This window comes from Gouania willdenowi, chromosome 24 (genome assembly GCF_900634775.1).
Source record: "Gouania willdenowi chromosome 24, fGouWil2.1, whole genome shotgun sequence".
Lineage (NCBI taxonomy): Eukaryota > Metazoa > Chordata > Actinopteri > Blenniiformes > Gobiesocidae > Gouania > Gouania willdenowi.
In genome coordinates, this window is record NC_041066.1 from 18,394,900 (window position 1) to 18,412,696 (window position 17,797).

The window sequence follows — 17,797 nt, forward strand, 5'->3', positions numbered from 1 at the left end:
TATTCACATACTTATTCTGAGTATGAACTTTTCTATGTGACTAAGCTATTTTGAGCTTGATGATCGACCCGCATTATGACCAAATTTTTTTGTGTCCAATGTCCAGTTGTAGCTAGAATATACAAAAAAGAACGTAGAAAGAAATTTGAGTAACAGTCTGCAACGCTTGCACAGAGAAACTTTATGTGTTTGTGCTTTCAAAGTGGGACACGAGGAGTCAGCATTGTCAACATTAGATTTATGAAAAGCTGACACTGATTGCTTCAGCGCACAAAAACAAAGTCCAACAAATGAAGCGCATCGACCAAAGGGGCAGTTTTTCTGACCCAGTTGGAAGACTTTTGTCGCGGTGCATCCTGATTGATGTCGCCTGCGAAATCTGTACTGAGTTGACCCTGGACTTCCTTTTTTCTTTATTATTGTCTAATACTATAGCCTGTATTAGAAAATGCTTTTAAGTTAATTTCTTCTATTTTACTTTGTCCAAATTGCCATCTTAACTACAGTAATGGTACCCAACCTGACTCAGCTGAACAGGAACATTTATGATTCTCTTGCATCAGCGCTTCCTTTATTCCCAACCTAAAGCAGCCCATAAATTCACCCCCCAAAAAAGACATTAGTTTGAAGTGTCAGACTTGTCTTCAGCAATGTCAAATGGCAAAACTATACAGTACATTTTAGGCTTATACCAGAAATTTTGACCAAAGTTTGCAAAAATCAGCAGAAAACTGGCCTCTGTAATGTAAAATCCTCCATAGGCGAATCAGCCTAAAGGGGGAGGATAACTTATTTTAGGTTGGTTTCAATGTTTCCCTCATTAACCGAGCCCTTACACTCCATCTGCAATGTTCTAAATGCTGTGCAGTATAATCCAGAGTTATATAAATTCACAGGAGCATGCCAGTGGCCACGCTCAAAGAGGATGTCAATAATGCATTGGTGTCTAGGAGAAAATAAAACTCCGAGACGCACATAGAGCGCCCCAGAGAGATGCAGCGGGTGGATGCTTGCGCCTGTTGGTACTTTACTGTATCTCATTTCAAAGTGCTTAGAAGCAGTTCAAAGCCAGAGGAAAGCTTTAGCGCACAAGCTGGGAAAAGGGAAAGTGTCTGCAGTGGACTGCCTGTGCTTTAGGGGGGGAAAAGGCCCATGGCGGTTCAAGATGGGGAAAAGGCTAAACAGAGTTATAGGGAGCTGGAAATCCAAAAGAAAAGGAAATACAGTGACTAAAAATGATCATCTGCACTGCAATTTTATCATTATGAAGATTTTTCATCAATAGAAAATAAAGTTGAATCAACCCATAAAAGCATATTTATTGACAGGTTTACCATAAAATATTGAATGAATGAATAAATACAGTTATTACAGTTTTGCTGTTTTGTCTTCTCAGGATAATCTGGAACAATGTCAGAATAAAGCTGCCTTTTGTCAGATATTTTTGCTTCTCAATCCTAAAATGCCTCCTGCTTTGATTCATGTGGTTTTGCAACTTTGTAATTAAATGAGAACAATGTGATCAACAAGTACCTTTTATATTTTTAAAGTAGTAGAAAAATATTGTTGTTTTTAGGTGTATCAGCACACATTTTAGACTATATTTTGTACAAATTAAAGGGTACTTGTTACATGAAACAAAACAAAAAAATTCAGAAGTTCCAAAGATCAACTTTCTTGTAGTTCGCAAAACAGGGGTGCTTGAAATTACTTTATTTTTATTCTTGTTATATTATTACAAAAGTGTATAAGTACATATGGGGACCAATGCACCAATAAAAGAAACATTTTACATGTGCAATATATGAGACTGAACGTGACGCTCTGCTGTTATCACTGTGATTACTATCTAAATCCAAAAAAGTAGTTACATTTTATTTATTTTCTAAATGTGCACAGATTTTGTTTGTTGTAATTAAACACATTTTATGTTATATACAAGACTAAGACAGGTAAAAAATTAAGTTCATTTCTACAGCAAAGATCCTAAATAGTTATGTTACAAATGGTGGTAAATTGTGTTAAATTGACATAAATATTATGAGGGGTTTGTTTTATTAATATTTTTTAACCTTTAAGGGGTCCCCGAATCCAAACAGTTTAAGAACTCCTGCTTTATATCATCATATACAACAATCTATGGTTAGTATTTTCACTGGGCTTTTCTCTTCATATGATTATTGTAAAAAACTTGACTTTTATTGACTGCATTGACTTTTGAAGGCTGCTTTGTGCCATATCGTCAGATTAAAAACGTATGTACGTGTAAGAGTCCAGTATAGTTTACTTCTATTGAGTTTAAATGTTTTCCCAGAGCATGCGTAGGTAGTTTTTTTAGTTTGTTTTTACCTTTCGGTGCTTTTTAACTGAAGATAAGAGCAATACAAAATGACTGATGATCACATTGATGACTCATACATTATTGACTCCACTTGAAACATCAAGCTGACAAACGGTCCTATTTATCAGCACTTCTTGTACGAATCAATATTTTTGGAGGGGCCAATTTTAAGAGTGTGTTGTTGAAAAAGCAAAGACGAGGCAAACCTACATAGGTTTGAATTGATCTTCAGAACATTTAGCAAAGAAAATCAACTCAGTCTACAGAAAAATACAAAGGCGTGAATGGAGATAAAGCAATAAATGTACACGTACCTTGGTTGGAGCTGTTGGAAGGAATGCGATCAGTCTTTTTAAGTGTGCGAAAATGGACTTTCTTGCTGGCTTGGCTCTCGCCGTAAAGTCCAATTGACTGGACCTGAATGATGTAATCCGTCTCCTCTTCCAGGTCCCAAAGAACACAAGAGCGACTGGTGGTGTTGACCTCCCGGATGAAACGCTGCGTGTGACCCTCCTGCCTCTGTGTTAGAAAGAAGACGCAAGAGCCACATATTGGAGAGAATATTCAAGCAGATCTATTAACTCATTCATACACACTCACACCACAAACTATAATGTATACGGTATATGGAGACCTCCATAACTTTAGTGTTGTTTCCTCAAAGGACAAAAAAAATATTTCCCTCCGTTTGTAAGGTCACTAAAAACAAAAAAAAAATAATCATGGCAAATTAGATGCACTATTTTCTAAAGCATGGGTTCTCATCCTTGGGGTCGAGATCCCATTTGGGGTCACGAGACACTGGGAGGGGGTTGCCAGATGTCTTGAAGAAAATTTTGAAACAATTTTTGCTACACCAAATATACCATATTTCAACCAATTTTCATCACTTTTTCTTGCCATATTTTTGCTACATTACTCCCATTTCTAAAACTCCTCTATCAAATTTCAATGCCTTTTTTGCACATTTTTTCCACTTTCAAGACATTTTTGGCACTTAGAAATCCTCTCCACCACTTTTCCCACCTAACGTCACATATATTGACCCATTATTGTCACTTTTAACCTCTTTTCACCATATTTCATGCTTATTTTTGCCAATTTAACCACATTCACAATTTGTCATGCCCATTATTTGCCAGTTTAAACTAATTGTTCCTATTTTAATATTGACACTATGAACCCATTTTACCACTAGATTTGTTATGGTTTTTTTTCTTCTTTTTACCAGCATATTTTTTGTGATTTTGTCTGTCTGTTGGGTGATATATATATATACACACACACACACACACACATTTACAAGCAGATCTACAAGTAACAAGTAGAACTTGAATATACAAGGAAAAATAACTGTCTTTAAGGGTAAGGAACATTTGTATTAGATGCAGTACAGCAGGCATGTGAGCACACCACTGTGAAATGAGTGTCGAGCCACAGATTTTCAGGCGGATGCAAAACAACATGCTGAGACTTTTATTGCAGCAACAGGTGGTGAATTACTTTCACAATATGCGGTATCCGTTTGAAAATTGGACTTTTACGGCATCAATTTTCTGAACAATTTGGGTCACAATTAGCTTGAGAGACGAGCCTTCATCAATAAAATGTGTTATTAGAGTAATTCATTCTCAGAGCAGGTGCAGCTTTCTTGTGTCAGCACGCCTTTTTAAGCTTCATAATATTCTATTGGAGAGGTTCCAGATGTCTGCTTGTGTATTTTGAAACGTCTCTATTGTCTGTCTGAGATGCAAGATGAAAAAAGGCCATGTGGCTTTGTAAGTAATGACTAATGTAATGATTTAACTTCCTGACACTCTTAAAGCAAAGCAAGTCTGTTCAAATGCAAATGAGAAAGGATGAAAAGCCCCGAGTGGAGAAATGATGTCACATGTTCAGTCATGCTGAATGAGAAGCAAAGTTAAATATCTGCTTATAGTGCAGTGCTTCTCAAAGTGTGTCTGCTGTAAGTGGAAAAGGTCTCACCCCCGTTTCAACCATTTTATGAATAATTTTAAGTTGTATTTTTCCCCCAAAACTGTTGAAAGCTGACCATGTCAAAAAAAAAAATGAATCTGACTTATCTGTCTTACTTTGGTTTTAAATTCATAAAGTCAAGCTCTTTTTGGTTTCTATTTTTCTTTGCCTTACAATGTATGTGATGTGTATGTGTGTTAAGGTGTTGTTGTTTTAACTGTCTTTTTGCTTGGTTTGTGATATATTGTGTACAGTTGTTTTTGCTGCTTTTACCTCTGCCAGACTTTGTTTACTTACTTTCAGTTTTTATTTTTGGTGGGGGGGAAAAAAAAAAGTAATCATTTCAAACACCTTTTAATTTGGGCTACAAATCCACCAATAAAACCAAAACATACACAAAAAAAAAAAAAGCTTTTCAAAGTGTGTGATGTACCCCCCTGGTGGGGAATGGTGACATGACAGGTGGGGCGTGACAAACAGGGGGACGTCTTCAATTTCATGAAAATCTTCTTGAAGTCCTACTAGCATGATAAAACAAGTTAATTTAAATTTTGATATGACTTGTATGGCCAAATGTTTGTAGTATAAGAGAAAAATTAAAATAAAGTCAACATATCCAAGCGCTGTAAAATCAGCTTCAGCTTTTTTTTGTATTGTGACGTCATGGGGGACTTAATTTCGGCTGCCTGTTTCTGACATGCAATAACTTCACAGTCAATGCTCAGATTAAGCTTTGCTTGGTATCAGTGGATAGGTCTGGTCTTCTAGTGTACGGGAAACAGTAAAAAACCTACAGAAAAATGGAACTGGGAGAAGCCTTTTGGAGAACAAAATGTAACTTAAAATAAAGCAGAACTAAGTACCTTTTTCACCTTAATAAATCCTTCTCGTAGTCCCTGTGAGGGTAATAATACAAGTGTTTATGTGGTGATTGGGGGGTCTTTTATCCCCCCTGCAATAGCACTTGCAACTTTCCCTGCCTCCGATCCGGTGGCAGACGTACTGCTTTACTGCAGTCCAATACAAACTAATGCTAGATTATGACCAGCCCCATGGCTGCACACGGTTGTCTACAGATTCCCTTTTCTCAAACTTTTATCATGGCGGAGCAGCAAAAAAAAAGGCAGAGAAGACCTTTGTCCGAGGAACGGAGCAACTCCATGCAGCGACAGCTCAGCAGCAATCACACATACTGTCGTCGCGGCAACAGGCATGCACACACTCGCAACCCAGCGCTCCATCAGGCAGCACACACACAAATATCCAACCATGTATCCATCCATTTTCAGCTGCTTTGTCAGCAGACAAACACATCACACATTTCCACACTCCCTTCCGTATTATTCCCTCATCATTCATTCATTTATTTTACTTGTCTCTCTTCTTCATACTGTTCACATGGTCACATGGGACTATATGTGTGAAAGCACCCTTAGTGTCACTGTTGTATTAGGATTTTTCAGTGACGGTTGCCACCGTCTTGGGAGAGCAAAGGTGCGCATGCAGCTGTGGGGGCGGGGGGTGCGGAGTGTTTACGGGGAGCACTAAGCCCAAGTTACTTAGTTCTGTTTTTAAAGTGCAAAAATAATTATTTCACATGGAGTGGAACAATAAACAAAACTTTCAATAGATAACCTAAAAAATTTATTTCCTTTTTTGTTTTAAGCCTTTTGGCACAGATTGCGAACAATGTTTTGTTATATCCAGTATTTTTGTCTATTGCACATTTACATTTGTTTTTTATGCAGGTGATTAGTTGAGCAGCACAAACAAGTCTTTAAAATTATTTTATCCTAACATGACCCTGTGATGCATGGACACGCATTTTCTTTCAACACTTTTCCCGAACTGAGTTTTACTCCGACTTCAAGCTGCACAACATCTGAAAAATACATTTTTGTAATCCACAATTTAATAATAAAAAAAGAACAATATTGTTGTCAATATTTGGGGGAAGTCCTGACAGCCTGATGTGCATCACGGATTTAGAAGTTTACCTGTTGTGAGATGGAGAAGCCAATTATTATGTCTCCTTCAGGAACTTCCCATGACACGGTGGCCGAGTCAGCTCGCAGATGCATGACAGACACATTGACTGGAGCTGGAGGTCGATCTGCAGGAAAGTAGAACAATAAAATAGAGAAAGAGCTGTTAATCCATGCAAGTCTTCAATCGATTCATTCAGCTTCCTGCCGCCTGCATTCATTGTATTCTGAAATCATTACGTGTGTGTGCATGTGTGTGATTTTATCCTTTACCCTGCACTTCAATTTTCCAGCTCTCCAGCCAATAAAGCATTACATTCATCACTCAGTTAGTGCGATGTCATATTATTAACCTTGCTGTAGCAATGGCTTACTTAAAGCCCTTGGCTGAATACCCTGAGGTACACACACAGTGCATTCTGCATGAGGTCAAGTGTGAAATGTCCAACTCCAGAGGCAAAGACAGGTGCTTATAAGCCTAAAAATATATTCATATTAGAATTATAGTTCATGAAGAAAGAAAATAAAAAAAAGGGGGGGGGGGGGAAAAAAAAAAAAAAATTAGTAAAAAAAAAAAAAGCAAAAAGAAAAAAAAAAGCGAAAAAAGTGAAACAAAAAACAGGGGAAGGGGAAAAGAAAAGAGGGGAATAAAGAAAGAAAGAAAAAAGGAAGAAAATAAAAAAGGGGGAAAAAGAATTTTTCCATTGACAGATTTTTTTAGATTTCAGTATTCCGTCATGTTTTGATTGCAAAGTGAATGTGAGCAAAAGCAGAGGAAACAGAAGGTGACAGGCAGCACTAACACAAACTGTTCAGAGAGCTGCTGTCTGCAAGCATTCATTACGTTCAGAAGGATAAACAGGATGGGATCGGCCTCACAATGGAGACGCTGTTGGCCATCTACAGGCCTTTTAGCTGTCAGCGTTGGTCCAATGGTCACAGATAGTGAATGGTGTTTGAGGAAAGGCAACAACTATAGAAAACACTGAATAGATTCATGCTGTGTGAAGAAATAATTAAAAACAAGGAAAACACAAAGAGGTAAGATTCTTTGATCATCAGTTACACTTGCACAACCACGGACATCAAAGCTAACACAGAGAGAACATGCAACCAACACAGATAACGGTTTCCAAGTTTACAGAAAGAATCAGACACAATGGGACAGATTTACTAAGGGACGCGCCTGTAAAAACGCCTGTAAACGTCACTCAGCGTACGAACCCCAGGCAATCAGGATCACTGTCAATCCATTTAGTGTGTTTGCCACTAACAAATATGCAAAGAGGGCGGATCTTCTGTGGTGTGCAAAATAATGGGAAGAATGAAATGCAAATACGTTAATGAAGCATGTGCAATTGAAGTCATTGAGTCAGCAGTTGCCACTAATTTGCTTTAGTATTTATTTCTATATTTGCAAACACCATGCTATTAAAGTAGTGGCAGGACAATATACAGTCCATGATACAATAGGACAGACAATAATGGGTAACAATGTTGATACGATATTTTGGAAAGGGGGAAAAAATAAATAAACAATTGCAGTTGGAAAATAATCATTAGATGAAAAAGACCTTTATTTGTCCCACAGTGGGGAAATTGACTAACTCTGGGCATATTAACATACTTTACTCTGGGTAAAACCTTTTCAACTCAATGGGAAGATGAACAAAAACAAATAAATATTAAAAATGTGTTATTACGGTGCAAAAAGTTTTCCTCTGCAAATAAAAAGCACTGGCAATTCATGTCAGTCTAAAATGTAAACCAAATTGTATAAGGATGGATGGCATTCTTCACAATAATATCCCTATCTAACTTTGCAAAATATATATATATTTTTTAAACATCAACTTAGAACAGTCTACACTGCTTTGATTTAAGATATGTATATAATTCCAGCAAGTTTTTTGTGTCTTCTTTTTGACTAATATAAGGTTTAATTTATTCAGACACTTATTTGAAGCAGGTCATGAGATCAAAGTAAATTTCCTGGAAAACAATTTTTCTGAATAAATGAAACCATAACATATCATTCAAAAAATACAAAAAAGGAACTTGCTGGAATTATGCGGAAGTCAAGGAAACATCAAAGCGATCAGCAGATGCCTTTGAAGAAGACTGGCAGTTGAAGCATGTCAGGAGATCAAAGTACATTTCTTGAAAAACTATATTATATTATTAAAAACAAAAGGAAGTTGCTGGGATTATTATGCGGAAGTCAAAGAAACATCAAAGCGGATGCCTCTGAAGAAGACTGGCAGCTAAAACATGTCAGGAGATCAAAGTAAATTTCCTGAAAAACAGCTTTCTGAATAAATAAAACCTTAACATATCAGTCAAAAAAACAAAAACAAAAAAACTTGCTGGAATTATTATGCAGAAGTAAAGGAAAGATCAAAGCGATCAGCGGATACCTCTGAAGAAGACTGGCAGTTGATCAAAGTAAATTTCCTGAAAAACAGTTTTCTGAATAAATGAAACCGTGCATGTTTTCATTCAACAATATTAGCATGTTATAATATTTCGATATATTGTCACAATGTACTAAAAGCATACAGGCTGCACAACATTTAGGTGTAAGTAGTTTCACCTTTTTAGGGGGAGAATAAGTGGATAATTTTACAAATTTTATTTATATTTGTTTTCATTTTCATACATTGTTGTAATAAAGAATCAATTGTTTAGGACACTTATTTTCATTACGAGACGCTGAGGTCAGACAAGCCCATCAGCCCTATCCTTCACATCCAGGTAAACCAGTAACAGGAGGTGAGAGTCATGTCGTCCACCTCTCTCCTGCTCCTGGCACGCTCTCAGATTGATTTGTGGATAGAAGTAAATGAGCTGAGCAAGAGGGCAGACTCATTTTTGCCTGTGACATGCAGTCAGGTAGAATGAATGTGACCGGCGTAGAGGCCAAGTGGGGGGGAAAGTGTGGGTAAAAGTGGTATCCGGAGGTCAAGAGGTTATGTCTGTCTCATTTGGTCGATTAAACGAGGGTGCCTTTGATGGGAGAGGTGCGCTGTAATGTGTACAGATGGATGTGCAGCAGAGTATATGAGGCAGGATGAGGATCATCCAGCATGAAATGTCCTTGACCTTTAGAAAGCGATGTAGAATGGATCTCACTTATATTTATATTAATGATTCCACTATCCTTCCGCTAAGAAGGAATTCTCATAATTTTAGGGATGGGCCGTTAAATATATTCATACTTTAACTTATTGAAATAAGATATTATGGGTAGAAAGTCAGGTAATATCTGCTGATGAGCCTTTTATAGAAAGATGACATTACGATGTCTGATAGGCTACTATTCCTACAAGTTCTACTACACATATGCATTATATTGTCTCAATATTATCTCCTCCCACTTGTTCAGAGTCAGGTGCAGCATTAATAACAAGCAGGATGCATTCATTCCATCCTTTAGAGCAGGGCTGTCAAACTCAGTTTAGTTCAGGGGCAAATACGGAGCAGTTTGACGTTAAGTGGGCCGCAGATTATAGGCAGCAAAGTGAGTAATTTGCACTTCCATGTATAAATGACATGTAAGCACCGACAATTTCCCGTCAATAAAGTACCTTTCACTTAAATGGGGAGATGTTGTGGAATCATTTTAAAACAGAATATGTCTTTATTGATTCCCAAAGGGGAATTCACTGTTGCAGCAACCTTATACAAGAGCAGACAGTAGATATAAAAAAAAAAAAATACTAACATAAGTAATAGTGCAAAATGTGGAACTGTAGGACATACATAGATTAGAAAACAAAACACACAATAATGTGCAAATGACAAACACAACACTGCAAATTTGAGAGCAGGAATTTGGAAAAACAGTTTATTTTAACAATTTGAGATTTTAAATGGTTGCCATCATGTGATATAAGCATGGAAAAAAAACTGCAAGCCCTGCAAATATTGTGGCGTTTCATTGAATATGTGTAAGTGAAGGGGATACGACTGAATTAGTTGGTAATTCACACAATGATTCATGTTTACTAGGATTATCATTTAGACTTTATCATGAGAGCCACACTGGATTATCTAAAGCAGTGGTTCTCAATCTTTTTAACCCACGACCCTCAAAATAAAGGTGCCAGAGACCCCTACTATACCTGAAGGTCATCTATAAGGAGGAATACAGGGGAGAGATTTTTGGGGTGCATCCATAAAGTCAGCAAAATAATGGTTCTTTGTTCTATGAATCTGTGATAACCTTATTTATCTGAATAATATCCACTGTTATCCAGCAAGTTTCTTATTATTTGCACCATAATATATAGTCATCTTAAAGATGTAAATCCTTAATTTAATCAGAAACAAAATGGGTTAAAAGGCCAATCATAGAAAAGGTGGTTAAAAAAGAAAAGAAGGTTCAAAGTGTCAATATTGGCTCAAAAGTGGCAGAAATGGGTGGTACCATTTGGGGTAACGTAATTTAAAAAGTAGGAATAATTAGTTTAAATTGGCAAATAAAGGGCATGACAAATCGTAAATGTGTTTAAATTGGCAAAAATAAGCATCAAATATGGTGAAAAGAGATTAAAAGTGACAATGATGGGTCAATATTTGCAACATTAGGTGTAAAAAGTGGTGGAAAGGGTTTATAAGTGCAGAAAATGTCTTGAAAGTGAAAAAACTGTGACAAAAAAGACATTGAAATTTGATGGAGGAAGTGGCAGAAATGGGAGTAATGTAGCAAAAATGCATTAAAAGGAGCAAAAATATGGCAAGAAAAAGTGATAAAAATAGGTTAAAATATGGAAAGGTCAGTGTAGCTGCAGAAAAAGGGTGAAAATAAGCAGAAGATGGGCTCAAATTGTTCAAAATATATTCTTAGTTTTTTTGAAGGCATCTGGCGACGCCAAATGGGGTCCGAGGTTGAGAAACCCTGATATAATGGACTGGATTTGGCCACCGTGCCCTGATTTTGAGCTTTAGAGGTAATGGCGAGTTAAATAGAGAGGGAAGGGAAGAAGCAGTGATGTATACAGTTTGTGGATCATTCAGTGAGGACGGAGCAAATGACAGTTTGGTTGAATCAGGCCATGAATCATTACTAATGTATAAGAGCACTCTTTCTATCCGTCGCTGTTTCCATTATAGCTGCTCAAGTTGGACGACTATTTTCAGCCTCTTCTGTCCATTACAAGTGACTTCAGACTGTGTTGATTTTGTTTAAAGTGAGATTTCTTGTGTGACGATATACAAATATGACAACAAATGTATAGATAAACCTTGAATTCCTCTTTTTGTCATTGTCACAGATGGCCTTCTGTTAAGTGCTATGATTGATCCCCGCTCTGCTGAATCCATTACAGAGGACTAAACAGCAGTAGGTCGTACTGGCAGTTTTCCACGTCAGTACAAACAATTAAAGAATCACAGCATGTGGCGACAATCGTAGCTACTCCCAAAACCTTTTCAGAGTAAAAAAAAAAAAATTGTGCTTGTGATAAATGTTCATGAATGGCTGACAACGCACATGGAAACGAGCCCAGGTAGAATTTATCAATGTTCGTGACGGGGCATCCTTCATTCTGACCTCTATATTTGCTTGTGTAGCACAAATGGCATCACTGTTTATCGGCTGCATCATAACAAAAATGATTGTGGGTGTTTTTATGTTGTAATAAAAGTGTTGAATAATAAGAGTGAGTCTGCTTTAGATCACAGACTGACTTAATGGGGATCTTATTGTTCAACAAGAATTGTAAAATAAGGAGTAAAGTAACGAAATACCGTCAAAGTTTGGAGACATTTTTATTCATCTTATTAAAGGTGTCTGTAGTGAAATTTACCTGCAAGCAAACTACATAATACTAGGGGTTTATTTGGGTAACTTTCCATAAAAGTCCTTGCAGAACAGTCAGGAGTAGGAAAAACCTGGTTGTCAAGGAGACAACTTGGACTCCGATATGCTCCCCTCAAATGCTTTTACATAGTTACCAATTTTTATTGTCCATTGTAATCAGAAATGTATTAGTTAAGAAAATGAAAAGAAAGGCACTCCAAAAACCTAAATGATGAAATAAATTAGGTAGGAGCCGAAGTAAGGAGTAAATCACCCTCTAAATAACGATTGAGGAAATCAATGAAAAAAACACTTTGGGCACGTGTATGAAGCCCTAATAGCACTTTATGATGTTTAAAGTAAATTTAGCTTGAAGCTAAAGTATAAAACCTTTTTTTTTTATGTATATACACATATATAATGTGCAGATATTTTGTCAATACATTAAATACATTTTATTCTATCTACATGACTACAGTTGTACAGGTGTCATTTAAAGGTTACAAAATTATGTTACGGTCCTCGATAGGATGTTTGAGGGGCTGCAACATAAAATGCACCAAAACAGAAATAAAGACTTTAAAGTGTTTCTTAAAGCAACATTCTTAAAAAGTAGCAACAGAAAAAAAAAAAAAAAAGAAAAATCAAAATAACTCAGAGAAACAAAAGCAACTGGAGACCGTAGGGAGGACACTGGGCCAACCTTATACAGGGCCGTCACACCCAGCGTCCTCCCTCGAAGCTACACAACGATGCAAAACTCTAAATCTACTGAAATGAGGCTAAAACAGATCATCTCCAAACTCACGAATGTGGTGCGGTGAGCAGAAAGAACTCTCCCCACGTGTCTGCTGCTGGGTGATGGTGTCATGTTCTCTTTCTACTAGTCCTCTCAGCCTTTTTATAACAGCTCCTCCTCCCTCTCCACCTGATTACTGATCTGAATCAGGTGTGTTAGCTGGGTGAGAGGGAGCAAGGACAGGTGTATGCCTTAACAGTCAACGCATAGAAGCACATAACCAAGATATCGCCATGGGAATTAGGACACTTAAAATCCTCTTAAAATATGCTCGCAGCCTTTTAATGGTAAACACGTGTAAAGGATATGATCACCACTGTGTCACTGACTGTCACAAAACATCACTTCCTGTTTAATTATAATATATATTGTAGTTTTTTGAAGAAAATGTGAATATTTCTTTTTGTTGCTCTAATCAAATACTAAAAAAGTGAAATAGAAAATAAAAAGAGTACAATGGATTCCTTGTCTCTTGGCCCCAACCTTCTACATCATCTTAATCATGCTGGACAGTAGTCCTCCAGGACCAGAGTTGGGCTGCCCACTTCTAGGCTGTGTGCCATGAAGCAGATTTTAATCTCACTTTGACTTAATAAAAAAAATTAAAAAAAAACCTATATAAAATGTATATTTATATATTCTTTGTTTTGTTTTATGTAATAAAGAAAGTTGCATTGTTGTTTGTATGTCAGCCTTAATCTTATGATAAAACGGTGATGGATTAAATAGTTACACTTACATTTTTCTGTTACAATGATGATTTCCATTACCCATGTTCAATTACAATTCAATTACGATTACAGTGACCTGCATTATTTTAATTACAATTAAATGACAATGATTTTTTTCGTCCTCAGAAAATCAATTAGAATTACGTTTTCAATAACTAAAGTTCAATTATAATTAATCACAATTCCTGAACCTGAAATAACGTCTTGTGTTAGCTTTCTGTTAGCATCCCTTATGCTAACAACTCCTAAATCAGCTGTAAAATACACTAAAAACAAATATCTACCATCTAATTTCTTTCCTGTCTATTCCTAATTATGAAAATATTGGTTTTAATATTTTTGGTGTGGGAATCTGAGCCTTTTTTTATGTCAGTACACCCCTCAATTTATATCTTGTGGGAAAACTTGATATGAAACATATTTTAATAATTGTTAGTTGAATATGTGTAGAACTGTAACGTGAACCCCAAGTTTTGCATTGAATTATTATTGACAAATTTTAGAGAATTTTCATGGGAATTAGAATTACAAGGTCAATTATCTGAACTCAATTACAATTACGACGGCAACTTTTTTTTAAAATTACAATTATAACTGACCCCAAACCTGGTTACACGTAATAAATTAGTAGTCAACTGATCTCCATATGCTTCTTTTTCTCTATTCCAGATTTAGATGCTTTAGACAGCAACAGCAGAATTAAATAAAACCTAAAGTTTTATAAGGCTAACACAATACTGTCAGGCTAAACCTTGAAACTTTTTGGTGGCGAGCAAACGTTGCTTTACCATCCAACAAAATGGAAATGCTGGCAGGCAGTTTTGTGCTGAAGCAAATTTATATACAAGATTTGTAGCATTAATTTTCATCAGTTTGTTCACTCATTGCACACACATTAAAACAAGCCGCCAACAAGTGAGTCACAGCATTATTCCCAGAAGTCTCTCTCTGTTGAGTGTTAGCTTGGCCACCCCAACACAACACATGGTGTGCATGTGTATTTTCTAATGTATCCAATGTGACAGCACATCAAATTGTGTCAACATTAGCACATATTTGCTATTACACTAATGGATCCAGCTCTAACAGCACCTCTATTAGTCAACAGACTGTACCCCTCGGGTGATTGGGGATTTAAACAAGGGCATGAGCCCAGGCATCCAATGAATCTAATAAATCTTAATTTACAGCTGTGTGTGTGCGAGTACATTGACAAATAACTGAGCTGGTGTCCTCATGATTAAAATAGGATCGTTTGGCAGTTTGAAGAGTTTAAAAAAGCTTCCTCATGCTCTAATATATACTGGTTTATGCATTATTTCAGGGGCCAAATACAGACCAGTTTGATCCTAAGTGGTCCGCTGAGTTTAGGCGGAAAAACAAGTAATTTCAACTTTATTGTGTTCTAATTTGTTTAAATGACAAAGTATGTAAGGCACTGACAATATCCAAGCAATAAATGACAAATATCAGTGCCGGCAGCATCTTCACTTGAAATTTAATTGGTTTTGTGACCAATTTTGATTTTGTTTGGGTAAACTTTGTGGAATAACTTGAGAAAAATTGCAGGATTTTGGAAAAAGTTTTCTTTCTTTTTTTTTACGACTGTCATCATGTGATATAAGCATAAGGGAAACTGTGAGCATCCACTGCAAGTGGTAGTTTACTCAATGATTCATGTTTTTTTCAGTCATTTTTACTTTCTCCTACAGGCCAAATTGGATGCTCTAAAGTATGTGTCAAACTCAAGGCCAGGGGGCCAAATCTGGCCCTTTAAAGCTCCTAATTCGGCCCAAAGGAGAAAGTAAATTATGACAACAAAAACAAAACTTGTGTAAATCACCAACCTCAGTACCTGCAAATACACTAATTCAATTGAACTGCACATTTTTTCCAAGTCTCACAGTTTATCCATGCCTATGATGGAAGTCATTTCAACTTTAAATTGTTAACTTCAAATTTTTTCCAAATTATTCCCCAAAATGTCCCCAAATTCCATACAAATTGTTCATAAAAATCAAGGAAATTTAGGACCCTGCAGTGACTGATATCTGTCACTTATTGCTTGGATATTGTTGGCGTCAAGATAGATGAAACTGCTAGTTTTAGCACCTATAATCCGCGTTCCATTTGAGATTAAATTGGTCCATATTCAGCCCCTGAACTAAAATGAGTTTGACACCCCTGTTCTTTATAGGGCCGGATTTGGCCCCTGGGCCTTGAGTTTGACACATGTGCACTATATAATTGTTGGACAGTAATTTAGTCTTCAATAAATATGCATGAATAAATAAATCTCTAATTGATGAATGAAAGGCTGGAGAGAAACAAGATAAGAAGTTGTGTCATAAATCATCTTTTGCACATGGACATTCTCAGTTAGCAGTAGTTGCATTAATCACACGGTCCATGGTCTGAGATCACACCTCCACTGATATGAAATGTGCAAATCACAGAGCATCAGGGAAGGCTTTTACATATTCATCTGTTGCAGAATGCATCCCCCACAGGAAAACTGTGAAGTGCCAGTCTGGATTTTCTTAAGGCGCTATCACATGTAGGTGTATCAGTTCCCTGGAGAACCACGGAAGGAACTGACAGGAGGCAGACAGATAAAAAGACAGGGATGCAGTGCAGAGGTTTCTCTGGATGAATGGCTAAATTATGCACTCGATGTCTGCAGTGACGATCAGGAAATAACAGCAGCATAAAATGATGGAAATGTGAAAACAGACACATAATAATCTGCATGCAGGCACCTATGATGTCATATTAAATGAATAATGTGCAACTAGTGAGCCACATGCATATAGAATATTATGGTTCTTGTATTTGACTAAGGATTCACATTAGAATATCAGATATTTAAAAAAAAAAAAAAAAAAAAAAAGGCGGATGAGAAAACAGGTTTATGGCTCATTAATTCTTGCAATATCATTATCACATAATGTGGATGCCTCTTTAATAAATGATTGTAGATGTGAATATATTCAATAATAATAATAAGAAGAAGAATTAGATGGATGAGGCATTAGGATTGTTGTGCTCCTTAGTCAAAATGTGACACTGAAATCATTACAGACAATGTATGATAATGAGACCTTTCAAAGTTCATAAATAAGTGGTGGAATCAAAGGTTCATAAAGCTCCCCAGTGAAGCGAGATATACTTTGAGCAATGGCGCATTTTACACGGTTATAAAAGGAAATGATTGGGGCTCCTCTGCTGGAGAGGACAGGACTTACTGGCTCCCACCAGGAACACGTCGCTGCCGAAAAGCAACAGGATCACGGAGTTGACCAAAACCAGCAGACGAGCCATGCCTGCCTCGATGGATGTGGTGGTCGCTCTTATCAAAACAAAAACCAAAAAAACTTCTATTGTCCAATGGTGAACGAGTCACTGATGGTCATTTTCACACCGTGATGACATTGGTTTGATCAGTGAATGGATGAGGTTCTATCAGTCACTGGAAAATCAGTCAAAGTGTGGATTTGAGCAGAAACAGAACGGGTTTGATTCATCCATGCTGTCCTTCAAACCGAGTCCGTCCGATGGCTGACCGGGACCTCCATCGTTGGTCAGCGGGGAAAGATGATGCTTAGTCCGGGGGGCAGTCGCCACCTCTCGGGCTGAAGGAGAACCGAGCGTCGGTTCAGCACCGCGGACAGCGCTGCCCAGTGTGTGCGGCTCACAGTGGAGTGTGTCGACTTCTACACACACACACACTCACACACACACACACTCAAACACGCATGCACGCACATCAGCCAATGAGATCTCTCAGGCTGTCAAACACTGAAGTGCACGCGCGTCAGCATCGCACAGATTGATCTCGCACGTGTCAAAGCAGGAGCCACGAGACATGCACCCACCTGTTCTTCATCCACCCCCACCATTCAACCCCAGTCCCCCCCCCCCCCCCCAACCTGCGTCCCCATAGCGTCCATCCATCTTCTCACCCTCTCCCACTCAGATTCAATACCTGCACCCTGGGGTGCAGCAGCGATGTTAAAAGTGTGGGTGTTCTAGGTGTATAGGCAACCATCACCACTCCATTTAATTTATTAAATTAATTTACTAAAACCATGATAAAGCTGTCATTAGGTCAGTGATACTCATCATGTGGCTTTTCTTCATTTTAATCATTATTCCATCAGA

The 17,797-nt window shown here is 37.4% G+C and overlaps 1 protein-coding gene across 1 annotated transcript in view; it reads right to left on the reverse strand.

Moving 5' to 3' along the window:
• Nucleotides 1–17,459, reverse strand: part of fndc4a (fibronectin type III domain containing 4a) — a 28,225-nt gene extending 10,766 nt beyond the window's left edge. The window contains exons 1-3 of the mRNA XM_028439651.1: nucleotides 16,882–17,459; nucleotides 6,316–6,431; nucleotides 2,656–2,860 (exon numbers count right to left, since the gene is read on the reverse strand). Coding sequence (XP_028295452.1) covers nucleotides 2,656–2,860; nucleotides 6,316–6,431; nucleotides 16,882–16,957 — 397 coding nt within the window. The 5' untranslated portion in view covers nucleotides 16,958–17,459. The remainder of the gene's footprint in view (nucleotides 1–2,655; nucleotides 2,861–6,315; nucleotides 6,432–16,881) is intronic.
• Between the last annotated feature and the right edge of the window lie 338 nt (nucleotides 17,460–17,797).